This window comes from Manihot esculenta, chromosome 17 (assembly GCF_001659605.2).
Source record: "Manihot esculenta cultivar AM560-2 chromosome 17, M.esculenta_v8, whole genome shotgun sequence".
NCBI lineage: Eukaryota > Viridiplantae > Streptophyta > Magnoliopsida > Malpighiales > Euphorbiaceae > Manihot > Manihot esculenta.
The window spans coordinates 27,690,603-27,706,999 of NC_035177.2; the positions used below are offsets into that span (position 1 = coordinate 27,690,603).

The 16,397-nt window shown below is 40.5% G+C and overlaps 2 protein-coding genes across 2 annotated transcripts; one reads left to right on the plus strand and one right to left on the minus strand.

Moving 5' to 3' along the window:
* Window positions 1-538: 538 nt before the first annotated feature.
* LOC122722241 lies at window positions 539-2,995 on the plus strand. Its single transcript, XM_043952437.1, has 4 exons — window positions 539-695; window positions 1,502-1,632; window positions 1,676-2,425; window positions 2,528-2,995. The coding sequence occupies exons 1-4, from the start codon at window positions 539-541 to the stop codon at window positions 2,993-2,995; spliced, it is 1,506 nt and encodes a 501-aa protein (XP_043808372.1).
* Window positions 2,996-8,052: 5,057 nt separating this feature from the next.
* Window positions 8,053-13,535, minus strand: LOC110605193 (protein WVD2-like 7). Its single transcript, XM_021743572.2, has 9 exons — window positions 12,801-13,535; window positions 11,083-11,838; window positions 10,596-10,817; window positions 10,444-10,511; window positions 10,275-10,364; window positions 10,098-10,194; window positions 9,926-9,997; window positions 9,512-9,622; window positions 8,053-8,927 (listed from the first exon to the last, which is right to left on the minus strand). Exons 1-9 carry the CDS (start codon window positions 12,840-12,842, stop codon window positions 8,460-8,462), a joined length of 1,926 nt encoding a protein of 641 aa, XP_021599264.1. The 5' UTR covers window positions 12,843-13,535; the 3' UTR covers window positions 8,053-8,459.
* Window positions 13,536-16,397: the final 2,862 nt, after the last annotated feature.

The following is a 16,397-nucleotide window of genomic DNA, read 5'->3' on the forward strand; positions in this document are numbered from 1 at the left end:
GGGTTTTACAAGGATTCTGTAAAACTGGAAAAACTTAGACCTAGAGGAGAGTATTTCTCCTTTTATATATTTCCTTTTGTCTGCCAGTGACGTGTAACAGAATGTGTGTCATTGGGCCACCTGTCCCTGTTATTTTGATATGGACGTACGAGGAAATCAGATTGCTGCCCCATGCGTAACGGCCCCTGATTCTCCCGGACGTGCGTACGGATGGTCCCAAGTGAAGGATGGGTAGGTCTTTTTCTTGATTCTGGGCCGGACCGAATGATATGATATGGGCTGAATCCAGAGATGATTTTATTCATCGGGCCCAAAGGGCTAGGCCGGCCTGATTGAGGAGATTGATGGGAGTCCGACCTTCAGGCTGAGTGGGCCGGACTTGATGCATGTGATGAGGTTTGAAGGCCCCTAGAAGAGGAGCTGGTGTCGTGGGCCTGACCCCAGACCGGGGTGGAGAAATCCAGCGATCATCAATTGCCCCTTTACCTTCTCGTCAGTTATTGTCTGGCTGATGAGGGGGTAAATACCGAGAGTAGTAATGACCACGCCGCCTAAAGGACAAGTCTACTCAAAACATCTCCTCGTCTCATCACTTTTTCAAATTTCGAATTCTTTCTGTCTTCTTGAAACCTTTGCCCTCTTCCGTCCTCTGCTCGATTTGCCTACATCGCCCTTCTGCCCCAGCCACTTTCAAGGTACGCTTCTTCTCTTTGTCCTTCCATGGATAGCCCAAGATTTTCCGACGTTCTTAGAGTAGAGTCTAATGTTACTCCGTCTTCCTTAAAAAATTTCTTCTCTAAGGAGTATTTAGATACCCTTCTTTTTCGTATTCGGGCCCCCTACCCGAATGAGAGGATTGTTCTTCCTGATCCTCCTCCCTCCGACCTAATCGATCCCCAAAAGGATCTTAGCCTGGTCTTTTTTGCTAAGCAGAGGGAGTTTGGCCTAACTTTCCCCTTTTCTCCTTTCTTTACCGAGGTCTTCCGGTACTTTAGGATAACTCCTCGGATGCTAGTTTCCAATTCCATTTTGTTCATGTCCTCCTTTGAATCCGTATGTCTGAGCTGGGGGTTCAAACCCACAGTGCATTTATTTGTTTCTTTCTTCCGATTAGTTAGGGCAAACCAGGATTTTTATTATTTTTTCCCTCGGGGGGGATTTCAATCTTTTCGGGTCATAAAGACTCAATAAAGGGCTGGATGGAGGGCTTTGCAGTAGTGGAGCTCAAGAAGGAGTTCGGGCTCATCTGGGACCTAGAACTCTCCTGGGAGGATGTTTCACTGAACTGCAATGACCTGCCCCAGCTGAGCCTTACCGAACAGGTCGGGTATATTCGACTGACTTCTGTTAAGAAGAAGTATGATGTCGAGAAGTGTATGTTTGTGTCTAATCTTCGTGATATTAGAGACGCGGGTACTTTACTCCACTTAGCTGTGTCGTTTTGCCTTTGTAATCTGCATGGCTTGTTACCTTACTTTGTGTTGATTGTGGACTTTTGCAGCTTCTGAAGTGAAGATGGACCAAATCAAGCCCCCGAAGAACCTTATACTGTCCCGAGAGAGCATGGACGCTGCTCTGGATGCTCTCTTGGCTGGGCAATCTGTGAAGGAGGCTACTCAAAGGGTAGCCGAGGTTATTTCTTCCAGGTCGGTTACTCGACCTCCTCCTCCCCCAGCATCTTCTCAGGCTCCCAGACCGAGTTCTCGACGTAGCAAGTCGTCTCGGCCCTCTAGCCGCAGCAGATCGAGCTCGACCCACCAATCTTATGAAGCCCCCTCGGCCTCGACGCTCTTCTACTGAGAGGATGGAAGAGGTTCCAGGGGTTATTTCTGAAGTGGCTGAGGAAACCAGACTGGCGAGGGCAGATCCCATTCTTTCTCCTGTGGATGCTTCTGCTGTGGGACTTGAGGTCTCCATTACTGAAGAGGAGGCTCCAGGACAAAGAAAAGAGGTTATTCTTATAGATGAAGATGTTCAGGAGGCTCCTGCCGGAGATGCCCCTGTTCCTGATGAGGTTGGATCCGGCCTTGCTACTGATGGAGGTGTTATAGAGAAGGCTGGGGACAAGCGCCCCGCCTCCCCCGAAATGTCTGCCCCAGCTCCTGCTCGGAAGAAATCTAGGGCTTCCAAGGGGTCGGCTCCAGCTCTCCCTTCTCTTGAGAAGAAAAAGGATGTTCCCACGGTGCCCCTGATGTCTGCTTCCGACAACGACATTTTGAACGTGGAGGACATCACTCATCAGTCTCCTGCGAGCATAGTTGCTGAAATCATCAAGGAGCGAATGTTTGGTGGCGTCACAGAGGCTTCAGATCCACGCTTGCTTGCTCTCACTGGTCTTCTAGCTAGTTCTACCAGGGAGCAGGCAGCGTTCCAGTCTCGACCTCGGGGGGAGCTGGGAGATACGATCAGGGAGATGCTCCTGATGGTAAGTCGTTCGTTCTGGTTTCTGCTCGTATTCTAATTTTCTTTGTTTCTTTGTTATGACAGCTTTTTCTTTTTGCGCTAGGTGATGGGCCTCTTCATGGAGGTGGACGCTCGTGACCACTCTCTTCGGGAGTCTGTGGATCGCCGGGTTGAGGAGGCCTGTTTAGAGGAAAATCTGTCCGCCACCAGTGACGCCCGGGGTAATCTGGCCGCAGCCCATGAGCACGCCAAGTCCCTAGAGGCAGAGTTATCTCACGCCCGAAGGGTTCTTAAAGAGTCTGACAAGAGGGCAACTGCAGCAGAGGTCCGTTGTGAGGAAGTCCTGAAGCAGCTGTCCTCCGCAGTGGATGCTCTACGTGAGAGGGACGAGGCCGTGAGCCAGAAGGAGGAGGTCCAGCGCCAGTACGAGCAGCTGAAGGTAAAATTTGATGCCGTTTTGGCTCAAAAGAGTGAAGCCGTAGCTCGGGTTGTGGTCCTGAAGCAGGAGCTGAGCAAGCAAGCTGATAGTGTTAAGGGCTTGACTTTGGTGGCAGAGGAGTCCAAACTTCAGAATCAGCAACTCTGCCAATAAGTCGAATCCTTGGAGATGAGGTGCTCAACTCTGCTTGCAGAGGTCAAATTGGCTGAGGACAGGGTCCAGCTGGAGGTCGAGAAGTGTCTAAAGGAGTATAAGGAGTCCCTTGAGCTGAAGAAGGAGATCCAGCAAGCCTGTGAAGCTCACCTCCAGGACTATACAAGTTCTTCTGAATTTAAAGCCAAGATAGCTGAGGCCTGTGAGAGGTGACTTGCGGAATTTCTAGGCTCTAAGGAAATGAAAACTGCCATATGGAATAAGGGCTTCCGCATGTTCGTCTTTGGGTACAATCGGGGTCTAAGGACAGCCAGATACGCTCCCTCTACCCCATTGGCTGAACTCCGAGCTGCAGAGAAAGACTCTGATGGCGAGGCGGTGCTTTATGGGGAGGATAACAGACTTTTGCCCAAAGGGGGTCCTCGTATTGCAGCTGGGCCTTTTGAGGCAGGCGCCGAGCTGGGAGATGGAGATGCTGGGCCTCGGGGGCTGGAGGTCGTGCCTTTTGTGGGCATTGGGGGGTCCGAGCCAGAAGGTGTTGGGCCTCCCACAGATAGTAATGTAAATAATGTAAATGTAGATAGTACAGAAAGTAATGTAGATGTTAATGCCCCTAGACATGTAAGTCCTTTAAGGACTGTTTTTCCTTTAGTAGAGTAGACTGCAAAGTAGGTTGTATTTTACTTTTCTTTTAATGATATTTGATTTTTGTGTTTGGTATTTTGAATTATTTTGATTGTTATTTATTTCTCTGGCTTTATTCATACTTGAGCTGTTTTTATTTCCTCATTGGACTACTTATTCTGTCTAAACAGTCTAATTTGTTTAATTTTAAAGATTGGCGAATAAAACACTTAGGAGGTGTTTAATGAATCTTATAAGGAATTAACTACATTACCTTTCATTTCTTGCCCCTCAGTTAATCAGGGCTGAAAACTTAGCAAGAGACTTAGTCTCTGACTTATAAATTTATCTATTTTACTAAGGCATTCGTTTATAAGCTCTTTCCGAGCTGGACTAGCCGTACCCGTGAGCTCTGTTTTCAACAGTGGGTCGAACTCTTGACTTATGAGTTTTTATGATTCATGTAAGGACATTCTCATTTCCTTTTATTACTTTGCTACTATGAGCTCGGGCACATAGCCTTTGCTTAATAACAATAAGTCAAATCATGTACCTTTAAAGGTGATGAGCAGGATTGGCCTCCTTGTTTTTAGTTCTGTTCTGACAAGAGCTGAAGCTGGGGTCATCTGCTCATGCCCATTGAATTTCTCCTCGGGTTGCCCCTTTACCGCCTCAGCATTTATTACATGAGTGGTGAGGGGGTAAATCCCTAGGCTTTATTTGCAACTGCGTGATTCCATGTGAGACCAAGTGGCCTCTCTTTCTGGTTATGAGCTCGGGCATTTGGTCCCTCTTTGAAGTGACCCTTGGCCAGTAGGTGCGGTCTGGGCTGTATGCTCCACTGGGATGGGGAGTTTTTTTTTTTTAAATCCGAGCTGTGGGTTGGGTCTCTTGCTTTTGTCGTGAGTCCGTTCATTTAGCGGACTAAAGAGCTCGGATTTTTATTTTTTGCTTGGACTTTTGTGCTACCTGTGCGACGGGCTCAGGAGTTCGGAATTTCGTCTTCCTCATCGTGAAGTCAATATTTAATTTCTTGCTTTCTTGACGAGCCTTATACGGGCTGTGTTTCAGGGATCCTGGTCATTCTAGCTCCATGAGATCTGACGGGCTCGGATCCTGGCCGTTTTTGCTCCAGGAGATCTTACGGGATCCTGGTCTTCTACCTCCAGTAGGTCTCTCTGTCTCAAGGAGGTATTCTGATATCTTTCTTTTCTTTTCCTGAGAGGGTTAATACTCACAATAATAGAGGTAATCATTGCATTTATAAGACGACGTTATTTCATGTTTTCATAGTACAAGAATTTCTTTTCACGAATATTCTAAGAAAAGTACCTCTCTAGTTTGTTCGACCTTTTGTTCCTCCAACGATCATGTTGATAGTTCCACTGGACCCATCATTCACTGGCCCTGCTCCCACTCTCCTGAGTGTCTGCCCTGTTGGGTTTGGCTGAGGCCTTTGTTCTTCCGGTTTCTTTATAAAGTTGTTGAGGTGTCCCCTCTTCATTAGCCTCTAGATCTCAGCAATCAACTGGAAGCAGTTATTGGTGTCGTGGCCGTGCGTGCGGTGGTACTGACAATATTTGTCAGGATCTCGCTGGTTTGATTCCATTTTCATAAGCCTGGGCCACTGGAGGAACTCCTTGTCCTGGATGGCCATGAGCACTTCGGCTTTAGAGGCATTGAGAGGGGTCGGTTTCTCTGGAACCCACGGAGGGAGTGACCTCTGTTCTGAGACCCGAGGAGGGTGAGGTCTTTGGTCCCTTCGATCCCAGGGTTGTCTGTAAGGCTCAGGTCTCTTGCCATGCTTTTTCTCGTGCCTCTCCGGCCTCCCTCCCTCTGGTGTCTTCTCCTTATCTGTCGCTCCTCTGGCGAACCTGCTTGTCACCAAGGCATCATCCTGCCTTATGTACTTTTCAGCCCGCTTCATCAGCTCGGCCAGTGAGGTCGGAGGCTTCCTGCTCAATGAGCCAAAGAACTCGGCTGAGGTCGTTCCCTTCTGCATGGCTTCTACAGCCCTTCCCTCATCGAGCTCGGGAATCTACAGGGCCTCCGTATTGAAACGAGCGACGTACTCCCTGAGCAATTCGTCTCTCTTCTGCCTGATCGTCTCTAGGTAGCTCGTCTTTCTATCTGCGGGCATCCCGGCGATAAACCGGCTGATGAAGCGAGTGGCCAGATCTCCAAAGCTGCTAATACTTCCGGCCTCAAGGCTGTTGAACCACGCCCGTGCCGGCTCCGAGAGCGTCGTAGGAATACCTTGCACATCAAGGCATCTGACAAAGTCTGCAACTCCATGAAGGTCTTGTAGTTCAAGACGTGCTCCCGGGGGTTCCCAACTCCGTCGTACACGGCCATAGGTGGCATCATAAACTTCTTCGGGACGGTTTCTTGCTGTACCCACGTTGAGAAGGGTGAAGAGGTAGGCAGAAGGGTTTGGCTGGGGTCTTTTACCCCTAACTCGGCCAAAAGTTGTTCTCTCATCTTTTGCAGCTTTCGGTCTACGCTTTCTTCCTCCTACCTGGGCCTCTTCTCTGCGCGACCTTCCTCCTCCCATGTCTCGATCCCCACTCTTCCGGTGGTTCCGGCAGAGTAGCTATCGACTTCATCATTCTCTATCAGCTCCCTCACCCTTCTTCCATGAACTTGAGCTTCCGGCTCTTCCTCTTCTCCGGCTCTCCTCCTCCCGTCTTCGGTTTCTTGGCGGACAGTTCTGGGGTGGTTGAAGGTAGGCTGAGGTTCGTTGGTCTGGGGTTCTTCTACCACTGGCGACACGTTTGCTGGGGTGCTAAGGCCCCGTTGCTGCATTATCTGCCCCAACCAGTGGGCGGTGCTTTGTAGTTGGAGGGCCATGGTTTGGAGGTCCTGGTTGGACAAGGTAGCGGCGGAAGCATTCCCTACCAGGCTTGGCGAGGGGTTGAAAGGGATTGGTGTTTGGTTGTTTGGCGTTGTAGGACTAGAAAAGGAGAACTGCTGCCCCTCTTGGGCAGAGCTTAGGTCATTTGGGATGACGTTGTTTTCGTTGTGGTTAGCCATTGTGGATCTCAGTGGGTATTGTAAGAGTGGAACTCCGGCGATGAAAATATCTCCTTCGTTCCCACAGACGGCGCCAATTGATGATCTGAGATCCAGAAAATAGGGTTTTACAAGGATTCTGTAAAACTGGAAAAACTTAGACCTAGAGGACAGTATTTCTCCTTTTATATGTTTCCTTTTGTCTGCCAGTGACGTGTAACAGAATGTGTGTCATTAGGCCACTTGTCCCTGTTATTTTGATATGGACGTACGAGGAAATCAGATCGCTGCCCCATGCGTAACGGCCTCTGATTCTCCCTGACACGCGTACGGGTGATCCCAAGTGAATGATGGGTAGATCTTTTTCCTGATTTTGGGCCGGACCGAATGATATGATATGGGCTGAATCCGGAGAGGATTTTATTCATCGGGCCCAAAGGGTTAGGCCGGCCTGATTGAGATTGATGGGAGTCCGACCTTCAGGCTGAGTGGACCGGACTTGATGCATGTGATGAGGCTTGAAGGCCCCTAAAAGAGGAGCTGGTGTCGTGGGCCTGGTTCCAGACCGGAGTGGAGAAATCCAGCGGTCATCAGTTATAAAAATAAAATTTAAACACTAAATTATTATAGTCCAATAATAAATTTAATGAAAATAAAATAAAATTTTTTTATATATTATAATAATACTTTATTAAATATTTTTTATCATGTTAATATATATAATTTAATTTAAGTGTTTTTATTTTATACATCTGTGTATTGTAATATATTTTAAAAAATATATAAATTTTATAAAAAATAATTTATTGAGTTGTATAATATTTACTTTTCTTAATAAAGCTAAAAAAGTATTTAATATGAAATTATAATAAAATATATTGATATAAATTAGAGATTAAAAAATTTAGAGATTAAAGATGTGAAGTTTATATAGTAAAAAAATATTTAATATAAAACTGTTATAAAATATATTAATATATATTAAAAAATAAAATTATGAAATTAAAATTTACTTATTCTTTTACTTTTTTATGAGCAATAATAAATTTTAAAAAATATATATTTTATTAATGAAATAAAAATTTAAGAATTAAATTATTTATTATTTAAAACATATGAATTAAATTATAAATTTTATTAAACTTTTAAGGATTATAGTGTAAATGAACTTTTAATATATATATATATATATGCAGTAAGGTAATTTTTTTTTATTTTTTAACTTTATTTTGTTTATTAAACTACCGTAGTTATAAAGTGTGCTAGGTTAATTGTTTTTTTTTTTTTTTTTTTTAAGTTCTTAAGGTAAGTTTTATCGCACTTTCAGAATGAGATAAATTTCAAATTCGCTTTGGTCTGAGCTAAAATTTTTTCCATGCTAGAGTTTCAGATTTTTTTTTCTTTACCTAAAAGGCCCGAAATATTGCTTCATTTCAATGACTATTTATATTTATGAATTTCCTCTACGTCACCGTTTCTACCGAACACCAACACCCACTGCTACCCTATCCCAGTACAATGACTCCAGCAAGGACTATTTGCAAGTTCAAGCACTCCCGGTGATCAAGCCACCATTATTATTTACCTATTCCAGCTACGCAGTAGAGTATCCCCTGCACATTTGTTAAGCAAGGGCACAAGGGAACTGTAATCTCCTCAATCAATTGCGATCGTTGGGATTTTTGTGGTGCTCACGTGGCATATGCGGGGCATTACATGATCGTGGCACCGATCCCTTTGCACTTCTATTCACACAGCAGCTAGCATGCAAAAATCATCACAGGCAAATGAGATTGCACCTTTCAGCCAATCGATATCATAATTTGGTTCAGGAGGTCACACCAACCGCTACACTACCCATTCCAGAACTGCTGCATATTCCAACACTCTCAACACCTTTCCTCACCATCTCACTGCTAGTTCTTCCGTTTCCCATTCTTTGGCTTGCCTTCAACCCTCTGGTCCTTTGACATTTAACCATTCTCTGATGCTGTCTTTGCAAATTACTATCCTTTACCTTTTCAGAATCCTTGCCAGCACTACTACTTTTTACTAGAGCTTCTGGGTGGTGGCTGCTGTTTACTGATAGAGTTTCACCAGCTTCAGAAATTTCTATTTCATGGCAATCAGTTGGCCCCAGTGATTCAGGTAGATTGGCTGTTCTTACAGATTCGACACCTGAGACATCATGGTTATTTCCAGACTTGGAAAGCAATTGAGATCTTGAAGCAGCTCCGCTAGCTGGAGTTGTTGACTTCTGTTGTATTTTAGCTGCTTTGGCTTTAGAAAATATGGCCTGAGAAAAACAGAGAAACTGGCTTTATTTTCATCCAACATGTCATGTAGGATGCACAAAAAGTAAAAGGGGAAAAAAAAAAAGAAACAACCTTTTTGAGGCAGAAAAAAAAATGATATCTACTTTAGGTATCAACTAGAGGCATCACACGTAAACTACATTCTTATGGCCTTAAGGCTAAATATGAAATCATTACGTAGAAAATCATAAAGGCAGTCTTTAGCATGTGAACGCAGCCAGTTACATATAATACCATTAACTGCTTTATTAGCAATTCCCATTATGATTCTATAATGAAAACAAATTCCTGCATTGTGATAATTTTTATATTACGACTTATAATCATTTAACTCAGCTTGTGTCAGAATTGATCCTCATTTATACTTTTGATACTCAGCCAGATACAAAAATTTCAATTCATCTATAATAATTATAACCTCCTATGTTGTGGACCACATAAAAGGGACAAAATAGTTTATCTAAGCAACTACATTAGCATATGGCTGCACATACTGATAGAAGTGCTTATATGTCAAACTTTTGAAAATGGTTATGTCAAAGATGAGCAGTTGAAAGACTCGTACCTTGTTTCCATTGAAGCCCGGTTGTGTAGCAGCATGATAGAAAGAAGGCATCGGTGTTGCTTTGAAATTAAGGCTTTTCCGAAATTGTTTAATCTCAGCCTCTGTCTTTTCCTTCAACAACAACATTCCATTAAGTCTTATTAAATAATAGAATAAATTTAAAATTTTTTCTAAAATATTTGATGTTGGACTGAATCCTATTTAATGCATTATAACCTTATCCAACTTTAGCATGTCCTTTGGCACCAAAAATTAAAGTTTCATAAGAATAGTAGTAATTTTGGCACTACTTCTATAGGTATTGAGTTTGAAATTTATACTAGCTTTCTATAGACATAATAAAGTAGGCTAAACTAGAACTTCCAATAAATTTTAGAGATAATAACAAAAGACTTTCTGAAAGATTCAGCTTACTTGTGTTTTTGCTTGAATATGATTCATCTCAGCCTCCTTCGCATGCATTTTTTCTTCCAACTTCATATAGAACTGTATCAGTTGAGTCACAAGAAGAATGGGATAGGCGTCAAAATAGTTTGCCTAAGGAAAGTTAAAAAGCTATATTCAAAACAAAAGCAAGGTTGCTTGCCTCTTTCCTCCTTTCTGCTCTTTTGTCACTTCTGAAACTGAAAGCTGCAGTACTTGTCCTAGTGTCCCAATTAGTTGAGCTAACAGTCTGCTTAATTCTGCAATATAATCACTCAACAATTAAGTTCAGAATGTTGAAACATCAATATTTCAGATAGACATCATGCATCTAACAAACCCATTAGCTCTCTGACGTGCTCTAGGTTCAACTTTCTTTGATCCAGACGTTTCAGATTCAGTGCTTTTCCTTATCTTTGGTTCTCTGTCACTGGACAAAAAGAGAGGCATTTTAAAGGATGCAATCCATGTTACATGCAGATTTGCAATGGGCAAGAAACAGTAAGTACCTTTTGTTTGCAAGGTTTGATCTTGAATGAAAAATTTCAGAATCCTGAGAAGAATTATGGAGCAATTTCTAAAAATAATCTCAAATAAGAACGTGAAGGCATTTTGAAACATATGATTGAAAAATCTAGAATACTGGCTTAGTATGGCTGACCTCTCTTTTCAGAGTTCTGAGCTGCATTTGTCTGGTTGGAAAGGCGGCTTGTGGTAAGCTTTTTTCTGATTTCATTTTTTGTGGACTCTCTCTTTCCTTCCTATTTAGCTTCTTCATAGTTGTTTTTGATGCATCACTATGGTTGCTTCTCTGGACTTGACTGCTATTATCCTGAGACTTCAATCCAGACTTGCCACATTTACTTTCAGTTGGAGATCCCACCTGGAGTGAGAAAAATAACTGAGTACAGGTTACCATTAAACATGACATGGCGCAAAGTCTAATACCAACTTGGGGGTGGGGGGTGGGGGGGAATGACACTAAATAGGCATAGGCCCTATAAAAAAGCAAGAACGGGTCAAATTTATAGCATTGCATTGTTTTCCATGCTTTGAATGGTAAGGTTTTTTTTGGTTTTTAATCTTCCATTTGTTTTGCTTTTCTGCCCCTGAATAACATGGAATTGTAAATAGAAAAGAATCCAAACCTCTGGAGAAAGATTTTGCTCATATACAGAAGTAGTTTTAGAACTACCAACTGTTCCAGAGTCAGGGGATGGGTCAATAGGCCTAGATGACCCGTCCACTTTAGCAGTATTGTCATTAAGGTTCCCTTTCATTCCCATTTCTTGTCTGTCATTATTGTCATATCCAGTTTCAGTTTGCTGTGCTACATGAGGTTTAATGTCTTCAAAGACACCTCCTACCAAAACATTACCATTGGCCAAAGCAGCTTCCATCTGAGATTCAGAAGCTAAAACACCAGGATCTTTTTTTCCATATTCCTTCACCTCACATTCTCCATGATATTCTGAACCTTCAGGGCTCTCATTGAAATGAGCATATTTGCTGCAACTATTTGTATGATCAAATTGACCTCTTGCATATTCATCATTAAATTCTGTATATTCCAGAGTGTCATGTGCACTCTCCTCAGACCGAGGATAACTGCTACTTTCATTTGCATTATCATCTTCTTCTTTTTGGCCCACATTTTCAAAGACAGCATTCTCACTATGATATTCCATCCCATTTTGGCCCTCAAAAGAACCTGGTAGCCGCATACCCTTTTTCTTGAAATGGGCTTCAAAATAAGCTTTCTTCTCAATAACTGAACCTGGTTTTGAGTATTTCTCAACCTCGTCAAGATATCTATTGTGAGAGAAAGACGACCTCCTTTCCCAAGACAATTCTTCACTTTCAAATCTTCCAAATGATATGGAGCCAGAGTGCAAAGAATCTGTCTGCCCAATTCAAGAGTGGAAGTTAAGAAGGGAATGAGTTAGAAGTTAACAATAAAATGAGCTATCCATAGTTGTTGAGCAAGACCAACTACAATTTCAAGCATCCAAACTTCAACTGATGAAATCGTCGCAGAAAAATTTTACAGCAGCCTAGAGAATCTCGCATTCTAATAGCAAATTGCTATTCATATGGAAGTCATTAAGTTAACAAATTCACACAATCCAAAATTCGGGAAACACACCTACTTTTGATAAGTATAATCTTGCTTTATCACAGATAAATCACATTAAAGTTTATAGAGAGGAATACGGAAGTTATTATATTACTGTCAAAGGTCCAATCATATCCAAAAATAAAGAAAATGTAATGTCTCATATTCTTTTGCCTCCGCCAAATTGAGACGGTAATACACATATCTCACTACTCCAGTGTGAATGCAGTTTAGCATGAAAGCACTTTCTAAGAATTATAATGGTAACTCACAAAAATAATATGAAAAAACATGGTCCTTCTGAGCCATTTCTTTAACAATAGAAAATAAGACCAAGAGCATTTTATAATATGATAATTGAAGTAGATGCCACAACAAGGATGCAAAAAACACAAGTTCAAGGCCAAGTAGAACCTCAGAACTGTTTTTGTCATATCGAATGTGACTCGAGATCAAGAACTGTGCATCTAGATTTCGGCCTAGGAAGTTAAATTCTAATTATAGCAACGCAACATTAATAAATTATACATCCAACTATGAAGCAGAAGAAAATAAACTTTTTCTTTACTTCTACTAAATCACTGATAACCAAATCAAGCATCGGCAATAAAACATGATCACGAAAATATGATAAGAGGGGAAAAAAGTTCATGAATAAGCTATAAGTGTTCTAATTACAGCTAGATCCTCAAAAACAAAGGAAGTGGGGGAACAATTGCCCAAATCAAGCACTAAAAAATTAAAGCATACCTGAAAGCTAATGCTATAGGGTTCTTCAAATTCTCCCGCCATAGTCGCCAAAATCAAGATCTAGAACACTCCCTAATGACCTGTTAAACCAAAGGCATTTACAGTATTATACTCAAGTTTCTAACTATAACTACCCAAAATCGAGCAGCTGTGTTTAGCAGATAGAACACGAAGAAATATCCCGGATTTAGAAGTAAATTGCACAAAAGCCAAGCAGAGATCCAAAGGACAGCTCAGTCCAAATACCACTCAGCAAAAGAAAGAAACACAGTTTCCTATTTTATGAACAGAGAAAGAATGCTAGGAATCGATTAAAGGAATAGCGTGTTTAGGAGTAAATGCCAAACACCAAACACTGCCTTACAGATCTTCTCTCTCTCTCTCTCTCTCTCTCTCTAACAGAGATCTCTTTCTTCAAAGGAAATGATAATCCAAATGGGATTGCTTAACAAAAAAGTTGATCAAAGGCATCATGTGGTGCTGGTCTTATTTTTGTCTTGTTTTGATCACACACACTATTTTAACTCTCTCTTCTTCTTCATCTTGTTCTACATGTTTCTTCGTCCGTCATTAATCACCAGAATCGTTTCATGCTCAGCTTGGGATCAACGGCTCCTGTTGCGAGATTGGGTTCTTCAAAATAACGGCCGTGGCTGAACAAACGGCAGATTGGATATGCATTGCTTTGGAGCAGTAGGGTCCCCATTTCAATTAGAAACTGTTGACTTTGTAAATGTAGCAGTTCAGTTGTGTGACAGTCTCCGGTTTCGCCATTTCTTAACGTGGATTACCAGTGACTAATTTGGATTTACGCTCCATGATCAGTTAACTTCTTCTTTTTTTCGTTTTTAACTTTCCCTTATGCTTCCAGAAGGACGATTAGGCAACTTTATTTTATTGTGTATGTCAATAAAGAAAATGTTAGATTAAGGGAAAATTAGTCTAATTTTTTTTGATAAATTATATTCTTGAATTATATTAAAATTAATAAATACGTCTCTTTATTATTAAAATTCAAGATTTCAATCATTATATTTTGATTCAGAAAAGATTAATTTTTCTAGTTTGATAAATATAAAAAATAGTAACTAAATTATTTATTTTATATTAAATTTTTTAATTAATTTATGTTAAATTAATATTTTGTAACGTTACATTCTTAGCAAATAATAGCGGTAATTTAATTTATTCAAAATAATAAACTAAATTAAATTAAAATTCTACTGGAATTAGTTATCAACATCTCGGTTAATGAGATGATTACAACAATACAGTAAAGTGGGATCACCTTATAGACCACCTAATTTTTGGCCAAACACAAAGGTGAGACCCCACAAAATGCCGGTTGATCTGATCTGCTCCTATTTCCACGTGGGACCCTAAAACTTTTGGATTGCATGATGGATTAATTGATGAAATGATTAGGAGCCGTCTGATTAAGGAAGGGTCCACGATTGATAGATGGATACTTATTTTGGCTAAAGCTTTCAGTCAAAGCAAGTGGAATTATTAATGGGAACAAACCTGAATTCTATCCGCGCAAGTGCACGGGCAGTGCGAGTTTCACTGTCCCCGGCACATGTATGGTAAGGATGGGCCCACCGAGGCATTATAAAACCCAGATCAGATCTCTCTCCTTCTTCTAAGTCCAAATGGAGAAACTTTGAACTTGCATCCTCACCGTCCAAATCAGAGTGTGGGACCACTTCGTGGTGGTCCCGCCTACACGTTTCTAAGATGGAAAGGTGTCAGCCATGTGGGTCGCTGTAGAGTTGTACCAAGGGCTGGCCACGGTCATATTCCGGCTAAAAACTGCTGTTTCGATTTCGAAGCTACGGGGACCACTCAGATTGAAACGTGCCCTTTAGTTTGATTTTAATTTTAACTTCTTCATTTCATTTTATTTAATTTAAAATTGCGTTTTCTTAGAAATTTATTTTTTACATGAAAATTTATTGGTCTAAAATCATATTAACCAGTCTTTGAGGAAAAAAAAAAAAGGTCTAGAGTTGGACCAGTTTGGTTTTGATTTTAAGTGGATCAAAACCCCCGGATGGTTTATATGGGCTCTGATGATTGGACCCAGTACACAAGTCCAGGTTCATGGATATAAAGTTGCAGGCCCTAAGCTTCTGACAGGGTTTCATGGATCCTCCAGATACTGGTCTGCACTCCAGATAATTGATAATTTCTTTTTTTTTCTTCAAATTAGAGTTAAAAATTTAGATCTTACCCCTTACTAAATTAATAATAATTTTTAAATTAAACTGAGTGTTTCTCAAACTATGCAAATAATTAACGACATGTTCACTTAACAATTAAAACTTCATAAATTTATTAATTGTTTAGAAAAATAACTGATATCATTATTAAAAAAAAATGCATAGAACGATGGTTGAAAATTGAATTATTCATGAATATTTCCTTCAAGTCTGAAAGGCTTCGTGGCAATAATCCATCCACAGACCTCTCAAAGGCACTGTACCCTCGGCTCAATCACCTTTAAAAAAAAAAAAAAATCTATTTTATGGCCCAGATACTAACTGGGATTTTCTATTACCTTTGAATAAAAAAATATATATAATAAATAATGTAGTAATTATTACTCATTTTATTAAAATTTTTAATAAAAAATAAAAAAGAATCTTTAGAAATGGTCCATTTCCCTCTCTCCCTTAATAGCCTTTTCCCTCTACTTGACACTGAAAATGAAGGTCTAGTCTTTCCATACAGCTTACACCACTCATTTTTGTCCAACAATGGACTTCTTAATTAGTCTTTTTTTTAATAAAAAAGAAAGAATTAGAGAGGTCATTATCATTGATGAGATTTGATAGCTAAGATAGTCTAATAAGTGCTCGAGCAATTGCAGCAAAGAACTGAATAAACTCTGGCAATGGGGATGACAACTACTCATAACAGAGTTTAGCCACTTTTTGAAGAAAAATCACCAACTTTAGGCCAAAACCCATTAGTTTTGTCAATATCATCCCCCCATAAAAAAGCCCTTCAAAAGAGGACTCCAGCTAAAACAAACTCAAAAGCAAAAGGCTTTATAATCTTCAAGGGGATGAAATCTTGCAAAATAAATATATATTAAAAACTTTATTTTTTGGTATATAAAATTAAAAGCTGTATTGTCCTGGGATGCTTAGTAATGTCGATTTCAAAGACTCAATTGAACTTAATGGTCCCTGCAGCCATGGCTGGACCAGCTCTTTGGGTTGTGTCTGTGGTTTGCCCAACAATGAGAATGACATTTCTCTCTTTCAATCAAATGTCTTGATTAATTTTTGTTTGCATGTATTTATTCTCATCTCAACCATTGCTTAAACAATTTTGGCCCATGCCCCACTATTTAAAATCACCCCAAAAAAAAAGAAAAATTATTTTATCTCAAACATGAGTTGGGTATTGAAGCCCAGAAATATTTCACCTGAATAAATGTGAAATCTTCTATGTAATATTTTATACCATTTCACCAAATAATAATAATTACCACCCAATTTCAAACCTCAAATTTCTAATTGGAGACATGTTCAATAAGGGATTAATTTTTTTTTTCCAAAAAAAAATGAACTGAAGTGAAAAATTGGT

What these genes read in the sequence shown, in the direction of transcription:
- LOC122722241 (XM_043952437.1), top strand. Translation starts at nt 539, where the DNA reads ATGACCACGCCGCCTAAAGGACAAGTCTACTCAAAACATCTCCTCGTC. An exon ending in CTGCCCCAGCCACTTTCAAG is followed by an intron (nt 696 to 1,501) that starts GTACGCTTCTTC and finishes GGACTTTTGCAG; the next exon opens with CTTCTGAAGTGAAGATGGAC. An exon ending in CTACTCAAAGGGTAGCCGAG is followed by an intron (nt 1,633 to 1,675) that starts GTTATTTCTTCC and finishes CTCCTCCCCCAG; the next exon opens with CATCTTCTCAGGCTCCCAGA.
- LOC110605193 (XM_021743572.2), bottom strand. Translation starts at nt 12,842, where the DNA reads ATGGCGGGAGAATTTGAAGAACCCTATAGCATTAGCTTTCAG. An exon ending in CCTATAGCATTAGCTTTCAG is followed by an intron (nt 11,839 to 12,800) that starts GTATGCTTTAAT and finishes TGAATTGGGCAG; the next exon opens with ACAGATTCTTTGCACTCTGG. An exon ending in AGCAAAATCTTTCTCCAGAG is followed by an intron (nt 10,818 to 11,082) that starts GTTTGGATTCTT and finishes TTCTCACTCCAG; the next exon opens with GTGGGATCTCCAACTGAAAG.